The sequence below is a fragment of the Vipera berus genome (genome assembly GCF_964194415.1).
Source record: "Vipera berus genome assembly, chromosome: 3".
In the NCBI taxonomy this organism is placed as follows: domain Eukaryota; kingdom Metazoa; phylum Chordata; class Lepidosauria; order Squamata; family Viperidae; genus Vipera; species Vipera berus.
The window spans coordinates 34,800,355-34,819,680 of NC_138204.1; the positions used below are offsets into that span (position 1 = coordinate 34,800,355).

Consider the following 19,326-nt stretch of genomic DNA (forward strand, 5'->3'; position numbering starts at 1 on the left):
CTATATGTGTATGCGTGTATTTCTTTTACTTCTGTAGTTAGCGGATAGATACTCCTAGAATAATTTCTGAACAGGAGAAATAAACTTTCCTTTGCCAATAATTAAGAACCTGATAAAGGAAAATGTTAATAAATGACAAAGAGAAGAGAAAGCAAGTACTTTCATTGTCTCCAATACATTGAGGAGGATATTCACAGGGAGGGGAACAAAGAGCCATAATGTTTTGAATCAATGGCAAGTACGTTTTGCTGACTCTTAAAATATAAAATTTCCTCTTAGTTTATATGCCAGGTCATCCCATCTAGTATATCTTAAATACTGAACAAAAGTCTGGTTGCCATAGAAATGGGGTTTTCTGTTTGGATCAAAAGCTTTGGTGTTCAAAAAAAGTTTCAGCTCAGTCTTAAGATTTTAATAGTTCTTTACTTGCAGAATTTCCAAATGTGATTTTGTCTTTCACTTTGGAACAGCTTTCCTAATCCTGGCTCCCTCTAAATGCATTAGACTTCAATTCCCATAATCTTTAGCTGACGTTGCGGCTGGGCAGAGATGATGGCCTTTGAGGTTAACTAGACCAGGGGTCGGCAACCTTGGCTCTTTTATGACTCGTGGACTTCAACTGCCAGAATTCCTGAGCCAGCATAGCTGGCTCAGGAATTCTGAGAGTTGAAGTCCACAAGTCATAAAAGAGCCGAGGTTGCCTACCCCTGAACTAGACTGTTCTTTCTGAAACAAAGCCATCTTTCTTGATGCAGCCTATAGAGTGACCATTGCATAGGAGGCAGGAATGCTGGGTATGTTTGCCACTTCGAGTTATATTTTAAAAGGCAGGATAATTAATAGGAATAAAAACAGACAGCAGTTGCCACCTCCGGAAAGAAACCAAAGAAACAGCAGACCACCTAGTTAGCAGACTTGACCACAAACAACACAGTATGACAAAGTACAAACTGATGTGCACTGAACATCTGCAAGAAATACCATTTGCCTTCAAGCAAGAACCGGTGGGACCGCAAAGCAGACAAAGCAACAGAAAATGAAGACGCTAAAGTCCTCCAGGGCTTTAGAATTCAAGCAGTCAGGCACCTGCCACAATAACACCAGGGTTGGAAGTCACGAACTATTTCCGCGCTCCCAGGAAAAGAGGATGGCGGGCTTCACAAAACAGCGGCCAGGAAAGAGGCAAGGCCCTCCCTGCTGCCCCATTGCAATCCGAGGCTCAGTCTTGGTGGGAAACGCTGACCCCGAGAGAGCTGCCCCAACTTCCGCGCTGCCGTTCGGCTGCCCTCGGGTGGAATGGCGTGAGCGAGCCGCCTGGGGCCCGGCCAGCGGTTCTCGTCCTCGCCGGTCGCCTCCAAATCGGCCACCGGACGTTCTGCTCGATGGCGTTGCTGCCGGCGACGCGGCGCCGAAAACCAGCTGTGCGCCCCGGAGCTGAGCCTTGTCGCTCCGGCGCAGGCCGGCCTCCTGCAGGATGAAGTTCCGACTCGGCGCCGTCCACTCGGCGGGCCCCTGTCGCCAGCCGGTTGCCTCTGTCCGGCTCCTCGCCCGACTCCGCGCCACCCGATCCCAGCCAAGCGCGCCCCGCCGGCGCAGAGGGCGAAAGCGTTGGGGGGGGGTCTTAGTGGGAAGAGACGCCGGGCCCTCCCGGCTCTTCCGGCCGCCGTTCTTTCGCCCCCTGGCGGTGGCGACCTTCTGGGAAGTCGAGGCGGGTACGGTAGCTCCAGACGCTTTGCGTCAGGGATCTTCCAACTTGGCCCTTTTATGACTTGTGGACTTCAACTCCCAGAATTCCTCAGCCAGGCATGCCTGGCTGAGGAATTCTGGGAGTTGAAGTCCACAAGTCATAAAAGGGCCAAGTTTGAAGACCCCCTGCTTTGCGTGTTGGGAGGGGTGCGGGTGCTCGCGAAAGCAAGGTCGTTTTCTCGATAATGTTAAGAGAAAGGGCCTGTTGTTGCATTCTTCTAAATCACAGGTAGGCAACCTCGGCTCTTTTATGACTCATGGACTTCAACTCCCAGAATTCCTGAGCCAGCTATGCTGGCTCAGGAAATCTGGGAGTTGGAAGTCCATGAGTCATAATAGAGCCGAGGTTGCCTACCCCTGTTCTAAATCTTAACACGGTTTGCAACCTCCCGCTCTAGTCTGCAGACGGGTCTAGGATTTCTTGGTGGTTTCCTATCCAAGTACAGGTAGTCTGCAACTTAACAACAGTTCATTAATTGACGGTTCGAAGTTACAACAGCAACTAAAAAAACCGACTTACGACCATTTTCCACTTAGACTGTTGAAGCATCCCCAGGATCATGTGATCAAAATTCAGAGGCCTGGCAACTGGTTCACAGTTATGACCGTTGCTGTGTTCCAAGGTCATGTGATCATCTTTTTTCAGCCTTCTGAAGCCAGATTCACTTTACAACCATCTTAGTAACTTATCAACTGCAGTGATTCTGTTAACAACTATTGCCGGAAAGGTAAAATGGGGCAAAAGTCACTTTAAAATGTCTCATTTAACAACAGAAATTTTGGGCTCAATTGTGGTCGTAAGTTGACTATCTGTACTAACAAGGCACAAGAGCATAATTCAGCTTAAGCTTCTGAATCAAACAAAATTGGGCTGATGCCATTATCTTAGCTGAATTTGATGGGCAGTTTTCAGTCTCTCAGTCGGAGTCTCTTCTCCCATCTTATTGGGGAAGAGTTCTGATTTTCATGGAAGAGGTAAACAGTTATATCTCTTAGTGCAGGGGTCTTCAAACTTGGCCCTTTTATGACTTGTGGACTTCAACTCCCAGAATTCCTCAGCCAGCATGCCTGGCTGAGGAATTCTGGGAGTTGAAGTCCATAAGTCATAAAAGGGCCAAGTTTGAAGACCCCTGTCTTAGTGCTTGGTTAAAATTTGCAGTAATGTTATCCCTTTGAGTGACATGTTCTGATCCTTATAATTTTGATACTGAGCCATATTTTGGAGGGGACCCTCTCCATGTGTGGGATGTTGGGACTGCAACAGCTTGTAAAATGAGATAAATAAATTTACTTGTTTGCAACCTGCTTCCTTTCTGCCCAGCGGAATGCAATCAGAGCAGGGCATCTGGCCTTGCTGTTTTCCAATAGCTGGGAAGTGCCTTCCTGACTATTAAGCAAGACATTTCTACTGCACTGGGTGCCACTGCCATGGTGACCCCATCTGAGCCAGTTGGGGAATTTTGTTATTCTTGACCAGATGGGGCAGCCAGCAGTGGAATCCAACTATGTCCTGGAAAATCCAGACATACAGTTACTCTGCCATCACAAAAGAGTCTTTAAAGCAGCTTTAAAAATGTTGTAGGTATTATAAAAAAAAAGTTATTCAGATCCAGAAAATGGCATATACAAAGATCAACCATTCCCAACCTAACCTGTACTCCAGAATGATCAAAAATTTCAGTGGGACTGATTTCCAGATGTGTATATAGCATTGCTTTCTTGAAACTATGTTAATTCCAAAGAGAGGGCTAAGACTATCCCTAAGGAAATTACAGACCTTAATAACGGATGGACTATTAAAATACCTTAAAATCATTAAATGAATTAAGCATATCTGCATAATCATGAGTCTGTCTGTTGTTTCTGAAGATACATATTACTGCAGTTAAATTTATTGTGATAATGTCTGTTTCCACAAATGAATTGTATCACACAATTGCTCTGCTTCACAGACTTCATGAGGTCCAGTGGTCAGAATCTTTCCTTGCTACGAAATATAGTGTTATTGGTTATGCCCCATCAAATACTTTTCAAGTTTTAGTGACAGCATAAAGTTTCTCCACGACAATTTGTCCCCAACTTGGTCCTTCAGGGCTTCCAATAGTACACTCATTGCTACAATGTCTATCTGCTTTGCTGCTGATCATCCTTTCCTCCTTTCTTTCCCAATATTGGAGCTATTTTCAGAGTACTGGTCTTTGTACAATATGTCCGAAGTAGGATAATTTGAGCCTGATCATTTGTTCCACCAATGAGTTGCTTTGGGTTGATTTATTTGATGATCCATTGTTTTCTTTGCTGTCCATGGTATTTGCAGGAGTCTTTTCCAACATCAAATGTTACAAATATAGGACCATATATGAAATGCCAGAGTAGTTTCCCACTGTGTTTATATTCTTTTCTCTTTCTTCCAAAGTGTGTTTGGAGGAAAAGCTGAAATACCTGCACCAAGTATTGCAGTAGTAGCACTAAGAACTACCCACTTGGAAACATTTGCGTCTTGATAATATGAGGTAAAACTCTTACCACATGAGGGCATTCTTAAACCAATGTCCCAAACTCTTTTTCATTCATTCTAGTGCTGAGTTATTACCCAAGTTGAAAAACCAACTAATAGGGAGCAAAGCACTCTTCTGGTTTAAGGCATTAGCAATTTCAGTATTCTTTCTATGTGGTCCACTTGAAATCCATTGCTTCACTCTTTCCACATAGGTTTTTCTGATCATGATTGCAAGACCCAGAGCTTTAACTCTCCCATTCTGTTTCTAATGCTTAGAACATAGACAAAGTGCCTCAAAACTTTTGCCTATCATCCAAATTCTGCTCTCGTCTCAACTAAGAAAAAGCAGTTTCTACAGAAAAGTTTTGACCTCAATAAATTGCCTCTTAGAACACTTGTTTGGAATGAAATTCTCATGATGCAGCAGAAGGCCTGGCATGGGCTTTACGCCAATTTGGCATTATTGTTTCATGCTTACAGGAAAAACTACATTGAACAACCCAGCTTCTTACCATTACTTCTCGGTACATTCTTGTGTTGTTCTTTCAGAGAGGAAGGGCACGGAGGTTGATGGAACAGTAACTCTTTACTCTGATGTAAAAGTGTACTATATGACATTATATAAAACAGAAGCCTGTTTTTCAGTCAAGACTACCAAGTATCATTATTTCAAGCTAGTATATATAATTTTTCTATAGTTGTTGTTCAGTCCTGCCTAAACTATTCAGGATTAATGGGCACTGCGCATCTAAATTAAAGTATAGCATTATCTCCAATTATATTGAAGAAGCCCAAAGTGTCGTTTGGTGCCAGATGTTTCAGCTTTACCCAAGGTACTTCTTGAAGGTAAGGAGCTATAAATGTAATGTGACAAAACGCATTGGAATAACAACTGACATTCCAGAAGACTTTTCTTCTGGTGTAAATTCTACCTGTTGTTTTTAGAGGAAGCTTGCTGTGAAGAAAGCAGGAAACTTCTCTTCTTGCAAGTACAGAGGCAAAGAAGGAGCCCCAAAGATTACTTTTCCTTCTTAGACTGATCATCAGCCTGGACTCTCACCTTAACAGCCAGATTGGCCAGACTAATAAGCAGAAGCACACACGCATGTACAAGCATGCATTCATCAGTAGGTCCACAGCGTCAAAATAGTGAACATGATCATGCTATCGAATACCACCCCTTTTCCCATGTTTATACTGTGTAACACACACATGAAAAGGGGGGTGAGGCTTTTAACCTGGGCACTTTCAGCATAGTTGTTGACTTCTCTCTGCCCTGTTGACAACCCTGATACCCATGGTAAGCAACATGACACAGTGCAGAATGTGAGTAAGACACAGTAAGCCAGACTCTACCAATTTATAACCATAAACCAAAAATACTTTCTAAGTTGTGGGAAAATGAAACTTCAGAAAATATGGCATTGTTTTCATACCATCTGTCATTTGGGTATCATGAAAGCATCAGCCTCTCCTGATTATCCATGATAATTATCTGTAGAGGATTTGCCAAATGTGGTGGAAACTTACAAAACCAGGGACATCTGTGACAGCAACAAGCCCATAGGTATTTCAATAACACATGTGTATTGGTTGGCAATCAACATACATGCACATGCAGTGAGAATGGCAGGGGAGCCACAAGAAGAATGGGAACCAATGAAGAAAAGTGGGGCTGTGAATGGCTAAGGAAGAGCTGTGTCAAACCATGTTTTTCTTCTCCTCCGGGTTGTTCTGGGCAGCTGGAAGACTTCCCACTCTTGTGAAGTGCAAAGGAATGAAGCTTTGCTTGGGCTAGTCCATGCAAAATGCCCAAATATAGACATTTCTCTGGGCTTCAGAGAAATAACTCAGCTGCCTTGGACTCAGATGGATCCTCAGTTTTGCAGTGTTGGCCAGCAACCCAGTGATCTGGCAGTCAGAGGAGGGAAAAGCTCCTTTCCTCTGGCATAATGCCCCCCCCCGACACACACACACACTCAGACCATATGGAGGATTCACATTTGCATGCAAACAGGAATGTTCCACCCCAGTGTCTTTTCTTAAAATTCTATGCACAGAACAACTCATAATCACCAGTGCTCATCTCCCGAGGAGATACACCAATTATCCTAATCAGTTTGCCCTTGTGATTTTGCCCAAGTACTGCAATTTCTACAGGGATGTAAGGAAATCTCCTATTTCATCTCTTCTATGACCATATCCTCTACAAACACTATACTGTATATACATAAAGTTTTTACTTTTTAGTTCTAATGCTAGCATTACCAGTATTGTAGTAGCTAAATTTAAAATAGCTTTAACTTAAATTAAAAGGCATCATCAAATCCTGCCTTCCTGGTTATATTATACTTTTGCATCTTATTTTTTTAAAAAAAATCTAGATATTTTATCACAATAAAAACACATACATATAAAATTCTATACTCTGGTCAGTAGTTAGAGCAACCTTTTTCTTTTCTCAGGTTTTAGAGCCAAAATGATCCAGGGAATGGAAAATCTAAAATAAGAAATCTGACTTCAGTGATCAGAACAATCATAACCCTATTACCCATTGTGAAACAGTTATAAATGTAAACAGTTGGGAGACAGGCTGGAAAATTATTCTATTGAAGAATTTTAGGCAACTACGTGGGATTAGCTCACACATCAATCAAGTTGCTCTTTCTGTACCAACTAGCACATCTAAAGGGTTTCACAGCCTCTGGGCCCAGAAGGTTTCATTACAGTCGGGCATTTTGTGAGCTTTATTAATGAAAGTGCAGGTAACGGTATACATAATACAAAATTCAATAGAAACAGTTGAAAATGGCAATAACGTCTGCAATTTGAGATCACATGCTCAAGTGGTTTGTCTCTTGATTTTCCCTCCATTATTTTTGCAAATGTGATGAAAATATAAACCTTTCTCTTCAGCAAGAATACCTTCACCTATCCTCCACCTTTTAAAAGATAATAGAAGTGTAGATAACATCTCTTCAAATATTTCACAAATGTGAATAAGAACTGCCTGTCTCTGTTCATTTGGTCAGAAAAAGAAGGCCTGTTTAGTTGTCATGATCTCCATAAGTTAGCTTGGTCATTCTTGTTGGAGATGAGGGGAATTGGGAACCAACATAACTGGGTAGGTATGCCACCTGTTTTTGAAAACAGGAAGGTCAAGACACACAATCTGGGAGAAGGAACTGTATTTTGTTAGCTATGAATTCTTGTTGCTTTCTATCACGCTGCTGAAATTCCTTCGCTGCTTTCCTTATTTGGAACTTAATTGAATACACAAGACGATGAAAAACTATAATTGTTTACACTTGCAGAGAACCCTGCATTATCTTAATTCAGATACATGTCGGCATTTTGTGTGAGCCATGAAACATGGCTCCAAGAGAATTAGATTTATCTGTTCATTTATATATTAATCTCTTAAAGTCCCTTAAATGTAAAAAATACGTTTTCCTTTACAGCCCAAGCCAGAAATTAGTTGAATTCAATACTTGGATTTAGATACAGGAAATTATTGAGCCTACCAGGAAGCTAAACTGGTTTGCTGATGGAGTTGCTCTTTCTTCATTACCCTTCATAGGGGGAAAAATAGTCCCTTTAATATTGTTGTCTATTACATTCTTCTTCAGGTCAAGTATTTGGTGCTCCCTGTCCAGTTCATGCTGTTTATGGTATCTACTCGAGTTGATCCCACAAACCTGATACCCTCTAGAAGTGTTGGGCTACACTCTCATGTTTAGGATGGCTGGTGAATGGGGAATGTGTAGCCAGCACATAACAGAAGAGCCAGATGGGGGAAGACAATGAGAGGAAAACAGATTCAACAATTTTGTAAAAACATTGCTGTCATTCTTCTATTATAACAGAACAACAGGGAAGGGAACGTAGAGATTTTCTAGTCCAATCCCCTACCCTATATCATTTCAAACAAATGGTTGTCCAATCTCTTCTTAAAAACTTCCAGTAATGGAACACCCACAACTTCTGAAGGCAAGCCATTCCACTGATTAATTGTTCTAACTGTCAAGAAATTTCTCTTTATTTCTAGGTTGATTGATTAGTTTCCATCTATTGCTTCTCATTCTGCCTTCAGGTGCTTTGGAGAATACTTTCAGGATCACTTCATACATTCCATTTGTGGTTTATTTGCTATGTCCAAACTACTTACTGGTGACTGACTTCAGTATTCTGTCAGCATCCCATCCATACCCTGATTTTATGGGTATTCCCTTCTTCAAGACGATTGAGGTTGTATACACTCATGTAATCCAACCACCATGTGATGCTAAATAGCCACATATTACCAGGAAGTATTTAACAGCTATTATGCTAAAAATATAATTCATGAAACTGAGATTCATTTGGTGGGAAAGAAGACTGAGATTGCAAGGAAAGGAAGCTGACACAGAGTGGATGGGGCACACAGCATTCTCAGTCCACATAACATGGCTTATTGATGGACATTTCAAAAACAATGTCTCTTCCTTGAGAGTGTTTCTTTCCATAAATCAGCATATTTTTAAAAAGTGTTACAAAAACCTTCTGGCCCCCAAATTTATTCCCATGTCTGTAGTAAACAAATATCTTGAGAGATATTTGACATAATCTTTTAAGTTATTGCCCACTTGATTAGGTAAAGTTCAAACTGATTCTTTGCCTCAAACCCTAAAGATGCTGTCTGAATTTTTCAAATTTGAGTTTCCAAAGTTCAGGTGATTATATATGTGGATTGCTTGCCTTTTTCATTATTTCCCACTCATAGCTAAGCTTGTTCTTTTTCTCCTACATGACTTCTAAGATTAAGTATTCTAAATTCTAAAATGAGATGGGAAACTGCTGCTTACTTCAGAGGTAGAAGCAGCAACGCCCAGAACCAGCAGTAATGCAGTCCATTCAGCTGCCTTTGCTTACAGCTACATCATGGCACCATGACAAGTCTTTAGCAATCAAAGGTGAAGCGCATACCCATTTCTTTCCACCAAGGAGCCATGGCCTATAAGAACCTGTTTTTGTTTTTTGCTATCAGAGAAATGGAATCCTTGAGATCACAGAGACATTGAACCACGAGTTTTGTCTCCACAATTTCTCCCCCACCCTCTTGCTTCAGTATAGAGTAGGCAAAACAGAACATGACATTGCCATGTCAGTAGAGCAGCAATGGGCACAAATGTGACATAGCTTCATTTAGAGTCTTCTTGTACCAACAATATGCTGGGCACCTTGTCATGATGCTGCTGTTCCAGTGTAGCTCTGTATATGTTCCTAATGGCAAGCGATTGCAGTGTTGCTGCCTGGAAATGATGAGATAAGCAGAGATACCCCAAATTCAGACTTCTTCAAGGCTAGACAAAAAACTAGACAAAAAGCTCAAATATACCATATCTGCAGACCCTTCTTTTCTAGAGAAAAATAAGTTTTGTTATTAAAAAGGACTAAAAATAAATATTACTTCTTCCTGATAACAACGCCTTTTGGCAATCCATCTAATTCTTCTGTCCAAATTAATCCCATAGAGAACACTGTTCATCTGGGACTAACACAGGGCGGGCTGTTGCTCTGTTGCATTCTTCTCATGTAAACAGTCACCCGAGAGACAAACACAGTGATTCAGCCTTGGCAATCTCCTCTGTCCAAGATTCCTCTCCCTACTATTGAAGTAACTTGGGAACCTCCACCTGCCAAAATAAGACATGAACTTAGTACAAATTCTCAAATTAGAGGCATCTAATGGAGATCCAAAGAGCAATTCAAGGTTATAGCAGTTCATCAAACAGTTGTGTATATATCCCCTCTTTCATTCTCTTCTATCATCCCTTTGTAGCTCCTTCCCATTTTAGAAAGCTTTAATTATTAAAAATCACATCTTAATTTAGATTAGTCCTGAAATAGCTTTGTCGAAAAGGGTTTGTCTGTTGAGAATGGTGTTTTTAAAGGCAGATGCTGAAACCTAAAAGATCTTGACATTATGTCTCAACTGCCATCTGTCTTATCTCCAGAAAATAGTGGCATCTGAAGAGATGATCTTAATAAGTGGGTAAACACAGATGGTACTTTAGCTATCCATAGTCCCACAGAGTTGCTAAATGGAGGCCTTTTGTGTGTGAAACTCCACCAGGAGATGTTAGTAAATACCTAAGGAATGTAGCCTTTGCAGAAACAATGAAGAAATGTTCCAATCATTAGACACAGAAATGTGAGGTCACTATGTGCAAGTAAGCATCAAAACAACTAGCCTTATCAAAAGTGGTAGCTTTATTGAACCCAGCAATAACTCAAGCGCTACCTCCCAATATGACTACCATGACTGTGTCTTGATTCACATGTAGCAGTAAACCATTGTTTCTTTTAACTGGCTTGTTGAACTATGGCCAGAGATATAAGTAAAACTATGCATAAAATATGGATTATAAACCACAAGGTTCAGTCAATGTGTAAGATTAAGCAAACCAAGCAGGCCACATTATAACTTAGTGCTGTAATGATGTACCTTTTTCAACTGCTTCTTGTTGATAGAGCGAATGGCAGCCAGAAGTTGATCTCTGGAATTCTTCTCCTGGGGAGGAAGTGCTTTCTCCACCATCTTCCTCTGAGTGGCCGGAGAAAGGGACAAGCGTAGGTTTTCATTAATCAAGGGAGGAGCAGGGGGAGGGGCTAGAGGTGGGGGTGGGGGAGGAGGAGCATCTGGGGTGCCAGCTTTCTTAGGAGAAGCTTTAGGGGAAGACCTTGGGGAGGTTTTGGGGGATGGTTTTGGAGAAATCTTTGGAGAGCCAGCTGACAAGCATCCTGCCTTTGGCACCTCAAGGAAGTCCTTTTTCTCCATCTTTTCTTGGGCCTGTTTCTGCTCTTGTAAGCGTTTCTGTCTCTGTTTGTCCATATTCCTGCTTAGCAGGTTTGTGACCGTCATGCGTGGCCCAGCTAATTCAAAGTGGTAGCCCAGTTTCAGCAATGTGGTGTTCTCTTTCAGCAACTTAGCTATCTCCATCTCAGTCTTCCCTCCACAAATATGTCTCTGATTGTGAAAGCGCAGCTCCGTCAGAGTGTTGTTCTGCAGCAGTGCACGAAAGATGGCCAGGATCCCTTTGCCTGTGATATGATTGGAATCTAGGTTTATGCTTGTCAGTGTCTTATTGGACTTTAGCATGATGGCAATGGCGAATGCAACATGATCGTCAGCATGCGTATTGGCCAGAGCAAAGACCTTGACCACTGTGTTGAATTCCAAGGCCTCAGCAAAGCGTACCAGGATCTCATTGTTGATGCACTCAGAATTGTTGATATTAACTTCTACCATCTCTGGGTCATCATTCTTGATCTTTTCCAAGGGTTCATCAAAGATGCTGGTGGCCTCATCCTCCTGGCTCTGGCTTGAAGAATTGTCTGCAGATTTAGAGGGGCTGCTATCAGGAGGCTCTTGGATTATGCCCTCTTGCTCTAAAATTGGGACATTTGTCTCTGGAATTCTTTTACTATCCTTCAAGAGTTTCTCTTCATTGTCAGCCTTTGAGCCTGGCTTTGGAGTTGAACTTATTTCTCCTGCTTTGGGGGGCTCTCTTTTATCTTCTCTCTTTGAGACTGGTTTTAAAGCTGATTTTCTTTCTCCTATTTTTTCGCATTCTTTTTTATCTTCAGTCTTTCTCTCCCACCCAGTTCCTCTCTTGTGTTCTGCTGCCCTCTCTTGCGTTCCTTTCTCTTCTACTGACCTGCTCTTTAGCAGTTTACCCCTTTCTTCCCCTCTCACTTGGCCTGTTACACTTTTATCTGCCGCCAGGGATTTTTCTTTCTCTCTGGAAAACCTTTTTTCATCCTTGCCAGTTTTCTCTTTGGCTTGTCCCATTTTGCTGTTGCTGTCTGTTTCATCCTTTCCCTTCTGATTTGCTTTCTGGACTTGTTCTTCTTTCTTCCCTTCCTTTATCAGATCAGGAGTTCTACTTTTTTTTAGATCTCTGCTGTAAGGCTCCTTATGTTTGTCTTCAAGGATCTTTGCCTCTTTCTTCTTCTCCGTTGCCTTTGCTTCCTTAAGAGTGGGGAGAACAACAGTAAATAAGGGAGAATGATCTTATCCATTGAGTTCACAGAAAAATAGACAAGATATAAATGCAGTAATAAAGATTTCGTAGAAGCAGCAGCCAGCCAATGAAAACCAGAGCTAATATTATTACCTCTTCCAAATACTAGTTAAAACTAGTTATATAGATGCCTATTTAAAATAAAAACTGCATACAACAGTGGTGTTAGCACAGAGTGACACAGCAGAAGTCTAGAATTTGAAGCAAAGTGTACCAGTTACTGCAATTGTGGGATGCTTTATGCTGACGTTCTACTCAGTTATGAATTGGGAGAAAGGTAGAAGTTGATACAGGTGGTCCTTGACCTACAGCCATGTTTAGCAACCATTTGAAATTACAACAGCACTTTAAAAAGTGTTTTATAACCAGTCCCCACACTTATAACCATCATAGCACCCCCACAGTCACATGATCAAAATCTAGGTGCTTCGCAACTGGCATGTATTTTTCAATGGTTGCAGCATCTTGGAGTCATGCGATTGCCATTTGTGACCTTCCCCGCTGTCTTCCTACAAGCAGAAGCAATGAGGGAAGCTGGATTTGCTGAATGACTGCACGATTCACTTAGTCTCAGTCATTCACTTAACAATCATAGCGAAAAGTGTCGTAAAATTGGGCACGGCTCACCTAACAATTCCTTGCTTAGCAGCAGGAATTCTGACCCCAGTTGTGGTTGTAAAATCGAGGACTACTCGTATAACTATGATGGATACCAGATGCTAAGATACTTAGGCAAGATATTTGAAAAATGGCCATGGAATGAAACCACATTCCGAGGCAGGGGGCAAACTACATGTAATGACTTTTGAGCCTGATATGCTCGTGGTGGTACATGTTCATAAAGATTACCTTTGTAGAATCTAAGATATTCTGCTTAACTAGGTTAGTTTTTGGTAAAATGCTTGGGGACAATCTTTTCTTCAATACTTTGATGGATTTAATTTAGGATGTCTGAAATGCTGCTCAAATTCATGCTGTTATTTTCCTGAGAGTGCAGAGTTTCATTGCTATGATGTAGTTTTGACCACTGTTTCTGGAATGAGGCATATTTTGGTCTCATTTCACCTTTTATGCTATGGCTTTTTAGAGTTACTTTCCCTGATTCACTTTCATTTCAAATTCTTTATCTATGGCATACGCTTTTTGTTGTTGTTAGTTGCGAAGTCGTGTCTGACCCATCGCGACCCTATGGACAATGTTCCTCCAGGCCTTCCTGTCCTCTACCATCTTCTGGAGTCCATTTAAGCTCACGCCTACTGCTTCAGTGACTCCATCCAGCCACCTCATTCTCTGTCGTCCCTTTCTTCTATTGCCCTCAATCTTTCCCAGCATACGCTACTGCACTCCTTTTAATCAACATCTTGGTTGCTTATTTTTAGAAAATGATTTGTTGTTTTGAATGAGAGGTTCATTAAATATATCCAAGTTTATTTCATTTTCTGCAGGTGTTTCCTTTAAATCTGCATTCAGCTTATATGTGTAAATAGTTGCCACAATGACAACACAGCTACTTTTGACTTGTTATTGTTTGTCTATATGCTACTGCCAGGTTTATTCACATTTGATTTCAATTCTCACTAAAACTCTACTGTAACTTTAACGTTAGTTTCCATGGATACTCTATAGCAATTTTCTACTCTTTTAAAAGTTACCGGTAAATGTCCTGAAAATCTTAGATTTGCTGAGTTTTTAAAATGTTTCTTTCAGAATTCCACAAAATAGTTGATCTCCAAATGCATCATTGAGCCCTTCATCAAATATGCCATGTTCAGAAATATTTAAACCTCAGCTGCCTATTCTCCCACTTTTTGCTTGCAGTTATGAAACTTCAAATGTTTTACAATCAATAATTTTGGAACCAAGTATTCCTGTATTGTTTTTATTAATTCTGCAAAGCTGAACTGCTTGTGTTTTTGTGGGGCTCTATAATAATAAGTTCTATTCGTCATAACAATAAGCAAAACAGCTTTTTTCCCACCAGCTATTTCTTTTGCCTCAAAAAAGTACAATTCTCTTTGTTAAAATGTCATCTATGACATCATCATGCACAATAATCTTCCCTAGACAGAGCTATCCTGCTGTGGTCTTTTCTCATTGTCTTTACTCATTGTAATCATTTAAGTGTTATTTTTCCTATGTCTATTTATTGTTTTGCTGCTCTTCCCCCCTTTATAAAGTAATGATTAAAAGGCTTTTGTTTTATAATCCTACATTGTCAATCACTATTATGTTATTGATCACACAACTGATCAATCACACACTTGATCAAACTATGCTTGTTGGACGTAGTAGTTACTAGGCTTTCTGCTGCTTTTCTGAAACCTTTAGAACTGTGTTTCTCAACATTGTTTCTTAGCAATTTGAAGATATTGCTAATATTTGGACTTCAACTCCCAGAATTTCCCTTGCTGGCTTGGGAGTTCCAGGACACCAAATCCACACAACTTAAAGAAGTTGGCAAGGCTGAGAAGTGCTGTCCTAGAGGAACTAACTCCAGTGAATCCGCAGGAATAACAAGACATACAGGCAACCAAAGATAATCAAGCAACAGTGGATGATCATGGGCCATAACTCAACACATTGTAGAAATGACGTATTTAGAGCTGAAAGGTACTCAGCACCACTTACAAAAACATACTCTCCAAAATTACAAAATTATTTATGCTGAAAGTCAATTAGTGATTTAGAGAATATTTTGTGGGCATTCCACTACTAGTCTTGGTATATATTTTCTGCAACAGTAGCTAAATAAATAAATAAATAAGCACAAAACCAGAAACTGAGTATTTTAACTGGGGAAGCCCCTGGGTTCATTTACTGTTAAAATTTAATTTTGCATCTCCCATTTTGGATTCAATATAACTGAGGAAATGTAGCCTCACAAGCTGTGTTCTATTCTGATCCTTAGACCAAACTAGAGTAGAATAGAATAGAATAGAATAGAATAGAATAGAATAGAATAGAATAGAATAGAATAGAATAGAATAATCTTTATTGTCACTGTGTAACTCACAACAAAATTAAGTGTTGTCCACAGTGCACACTATACACAATTAAAAACCAAAAATAAGAACATACCATTATATACACACATCCTTCACATTCTATTCACCATTGCGTTGCCCCTAATATTGCACTTCAATGTTGCACTATACAGTAGTATTAATATGGCTACAGCTCTGGGACAAAAACTATTTTTAAGCCTATTTGTCTTTGTTTTTATTATCCTGTACTGTCTGCCAGATGGTAATAGTTCAAAAAAAGAATTTCTGGGATGAGATCAGTCTTTAAGAATGTTTTGAGCTTTCCTGAGACAGCAGGAACTGTACAGTTCTTCCAGGGGAGGGTGGGGGTGGGAGAGGACAGCCAATAATCCTCTGGGTGATGGCAATGACCCTCTGGGGTGCTTTCCTATCTGCTACTGTGCAGTTAGCAAACCACACACAAATGCAATAGGTTAGAATGCTCTCTATGGAGCAACGGTAGAAGGTCACCAGCAATTTTTCATTCAGTTATTGTTTCCTGAGAAGTCCCAAGAAATATAATCTCTGCTGGGCCTTCTTAACCAGTGCTATAACATGAGCACTCCAGGTCAGGTCCTCCTTTATGGTAACAGCCAGAAACTTAAAGCTGGCCACCCGCTCCACATGGTCTCCACTGATCATCAGGGGCTGAATGTCTGATCTATTTCTCTTATAATCTACTATAAGCTCCTTGGTCTTAGTGGTGTTGAGAACCAAATTATTGTCTCTGTACCACAAGAGCAACTGCTCCACCTCATTCTGGTAGGCAGACTCATCCCCCTTGGAGATAAGTCCCATGACTGTTGTATCATTTGCAAATTTAACAATAATATTGTTGGGATGACTTGGGGTACAATCATAAGTGTAGAGGGTATAAAGTAGGGGGCTCAGCACATAGCCCTGTGGCAAGCCAGTATTAAGAATAAGGGCTGAAGAAATATAGTTGCCTAATCTAACCCTCTGAGAGCGGCCAGATAGGAAGCTAAAAATCCAAAGACAGATTGAATGTGAAAGACCTAGGTTGAAAAGTTTAAACACCACTGTGTATGGAAGAATTGTGTTAAACACAGAGCTAAAATCTACAAAGAGCATCCTTACTTTTAATTTAATTTTAATTTAATTTAATTTAATAACATTTATATACCGCCCTTCTCCCTGAGGACTCAGGGCGGTTCACAGGGCAGAATAAAATAGCAAATACAAACATTAAAAAAAGATTAAACAGTTGCCCTAGTTAAAAACAATAGAAGTACAATTCTAAAAACCCCAAGATAAAATTAAAAGACCAAAGATAAAACAACCCCACCGATCCCCATCAGGTTAGGCCAGCTTGTACAAACAAAAATGTCTTGAGATCGCGACGAAAGGAGCGAAGATCGGGTGCCATCCGGAGCTCTACCGGTAGCTGATTCCACAGCTCCGGAGCGCCCACAGAAAAGGATCTCCCCCTGGGGGCCACCAATCGACATTCTCTGATCGGTGGCACCCTGAGGAGGCCCTCTCTGTGGGAACGCACAGGGCGCAGGGAGCTTGATGCCGGCAGCAGATGTTCCCTGAGGTACTCCGGCCCCATGCCATGGAGGGCTTTAAACACCGTTACCAGTACCTTGAATCTCACCCGGAAGACAACTGGCAACCAATGCAGCTCACGGAGCAGAGGTGTAACGTGGGAGTATCGGGAAACTCCCAACACCACTCTCGCGGCTGCATTCTGTACCAGTTGGAGCTTCCGGGTGGTCCTCAAGGGCAGCCCCATGTAGAGAGCGTTGCAGTAGTCCAGACGAGAGGACACGAGCGCATGAGTGACCGTGCACAAATCATCCTGGCTAAGATAGGGCCGCAACTGGCGCACCAGGCGAACCTGGGCGAAGGCCCCCCTAGTCACAGCTCCTATGTGGTCTTCTAAGGTGAGCCGTGAATCTAGGAGGACTCCCAAGTTGCGAGCCCTATCTACGGGGGGTAATAGTTCACCCCCCATAGCCAGAGGTGGAATGTCCGAATAAACCCGGGATGAAGGTATGCAAAGCCACTCAGTCTTGTCGGGGTTGAGTTGAAGTCTGTTCCTCCCCATCCAGACCCGAACCGCCTCCAGGCAACGGGACATCACGTTGAGGGCATCACTGGGGTGGTTTGGGGTCGAAAAGAAAAGTTGGGTATCATCAGCGTACTGATGATACCCAACTCCAAAGCCACGAATGATCTCACCCAGCGGCTTCATGTAGATGTTGAACAGGAGAGGCGAGAGGACCGACCCCTGAGGAACTCCACAAATGAGAGACCTCGCGGTCGACCTCTGCCCCCCTGCCAACACCGACTGCGAACGTCCCAAGAGATAGGAGGAGAACCACTGTAAAACTGTGCCTCCCACTCCCAGTCCCCTGAGACGCCGCAGCAAGATACCATGGTCGATGGTATCGAAAGCCGCCGAGAGGTCTAATAGGACTAGAACAGAGAAATGCCCTCTGTTCCGAGCCCTCCAGAGATCATTCACCAGCGCGACCAATGCCGTCTCCGTGCTGTGCCCGGGCCTGAAACCCGATTGGTACGGGTCTAGATAATCCGCTTCATCCAGGACCAGAGGGAGCTGATGCGCCACCACACTCTCAACAACCTTCGCAAGAAAGCGAAGGTTGGAGACAGGACGAAAGTTGTTCAATACAGCTGGGTCCAGGGCAGGCTTCTTGAGGAGAGGCCTCACCACCGCCTCCTTCAAGACGGCGGGGAAGATACCCTCACTCAAAGAAGCCGATATAACTGCCTGGAACCAGCTGCGTGTCCTCTCCTTAGGTCCCCCGCTGCTCCAGATGAGTCAGAACAGTATGGAGAGTGATGACTGTGGCATCCTCTGTGGATCTTTTTGCTCTGTATGCAAACTGGTAACTGTCAAGTGTGTATGGGAGGCAGGACACGATGTGTCTGCAGACCAGTTTTTCAAAACACTTTATGATAATAGGGGAGAGTGCCACTGGTGTGTAATCACTGAGACTGTTAATAAAGGACTTCTTTGGTAATAGAACAGTGATGGAGGCCTTCAAACAGGATGGAATAATGGACTGGGATAGAGACCGATTAAAAATCTTGGTAAAGACCCCAGCCAACTAATCTGCGTAGTGTTTTAAGCACCCGGCTAGAAATGCCATCAGGTCCAGCAGCCTTCCTTGAGTCCACAGCTCTCATGGTACTCCTCACCTCATGCTCCTCCACAGTGAGGGGAGGGTTGTGGTGGACTAGTAGCTGTGGTACAGCTGTCTCTGATGGCTTCACTTGGCAGTGGGCAAAGAAATGATTCAGCTCCTCTGCCAATGAAGCATCCCTGTCAACAGGAGTGATGTTATTGGGTTTATAGTTGGTGATTTGTTGGATCCCCTGCCACACCTGCCTCACCTGCCTCACATCATTGTTATGAAAATGATCTTCCATCTTCCTCTTATAAATTGCCTTGGCCTGCCGAATTCCATTTTGGACTCGATATAACTGAAGAAACGCAGCCGCACAAGCTGTGTTCTATTTTGATCCTTAGTCCAAACTACTTGGGCATAAGGTACCCCCTCAAATGAGCATAATGTTCCACAACCAAAAAGAGCTGGGCCAAAATAAATAATTGGCATCAGTCAAGAATGTTGTGACTAATCGGCAGTGTGTTTTAAAATTGGAAGAATAACATGTTGATCACCTGCCAAAGACTTTATGAGCTCAAGGGGCATCACTATCAAACTCTGGAGCCTTCTGATCCTACTGTTTTACTTTGTGCATTGGTATTGCTACCTGCATGTTCTGCTTTTTACAATGGCAGCCAGAACTGTGAGCAGAAGCACAATTAAACACGCAGTATGCATCCTTTCTTTGAACAGTTTTATAAGTGGACCCCCCCTCCAAAAAAGACCAAATGAATAGACAGAGTACAACATGAGTTTAGACAGTTTGGTAAATGGGAATTGAGTCTGGCACTAGAATTACAGATCCAATCTGGGTCGATCACCAGGACCAGAAG

At 42.1% G+C, this 19,326-nt stretch overlaps 1 protein-coding gene across 1 annotated transcript in view; it reads right to left on the minus strand.

Annotated features, from left to right (window-relative positions):
• Nucleotides 1-9,618: 9,618 nt before the first annotated feature.
• The window catches only part of LMOD1 (leiomodin 1), a 28,193-nt gene continuing 18,485 nt past the window's right edge, over nt 9,619-19,326 (minus strand). The window contains exons 2-3 of the mRNA XM_081326061.1: nt 10,734-12,260; nt 9,619-9,921 (exon numbers count right to left, since the gene is read on the minus strand). Coding sequence (XP_081182187.1) covers nt 9,895-9,921; nt 10,734-12,260 — 1,554 coding nt within the window. The 3' untranslated portion in view covers nt 9,619-9,894. The remainder of the gene's footprint in view (nt 9,922-10,733; nt 12,261-19,326) is intronic.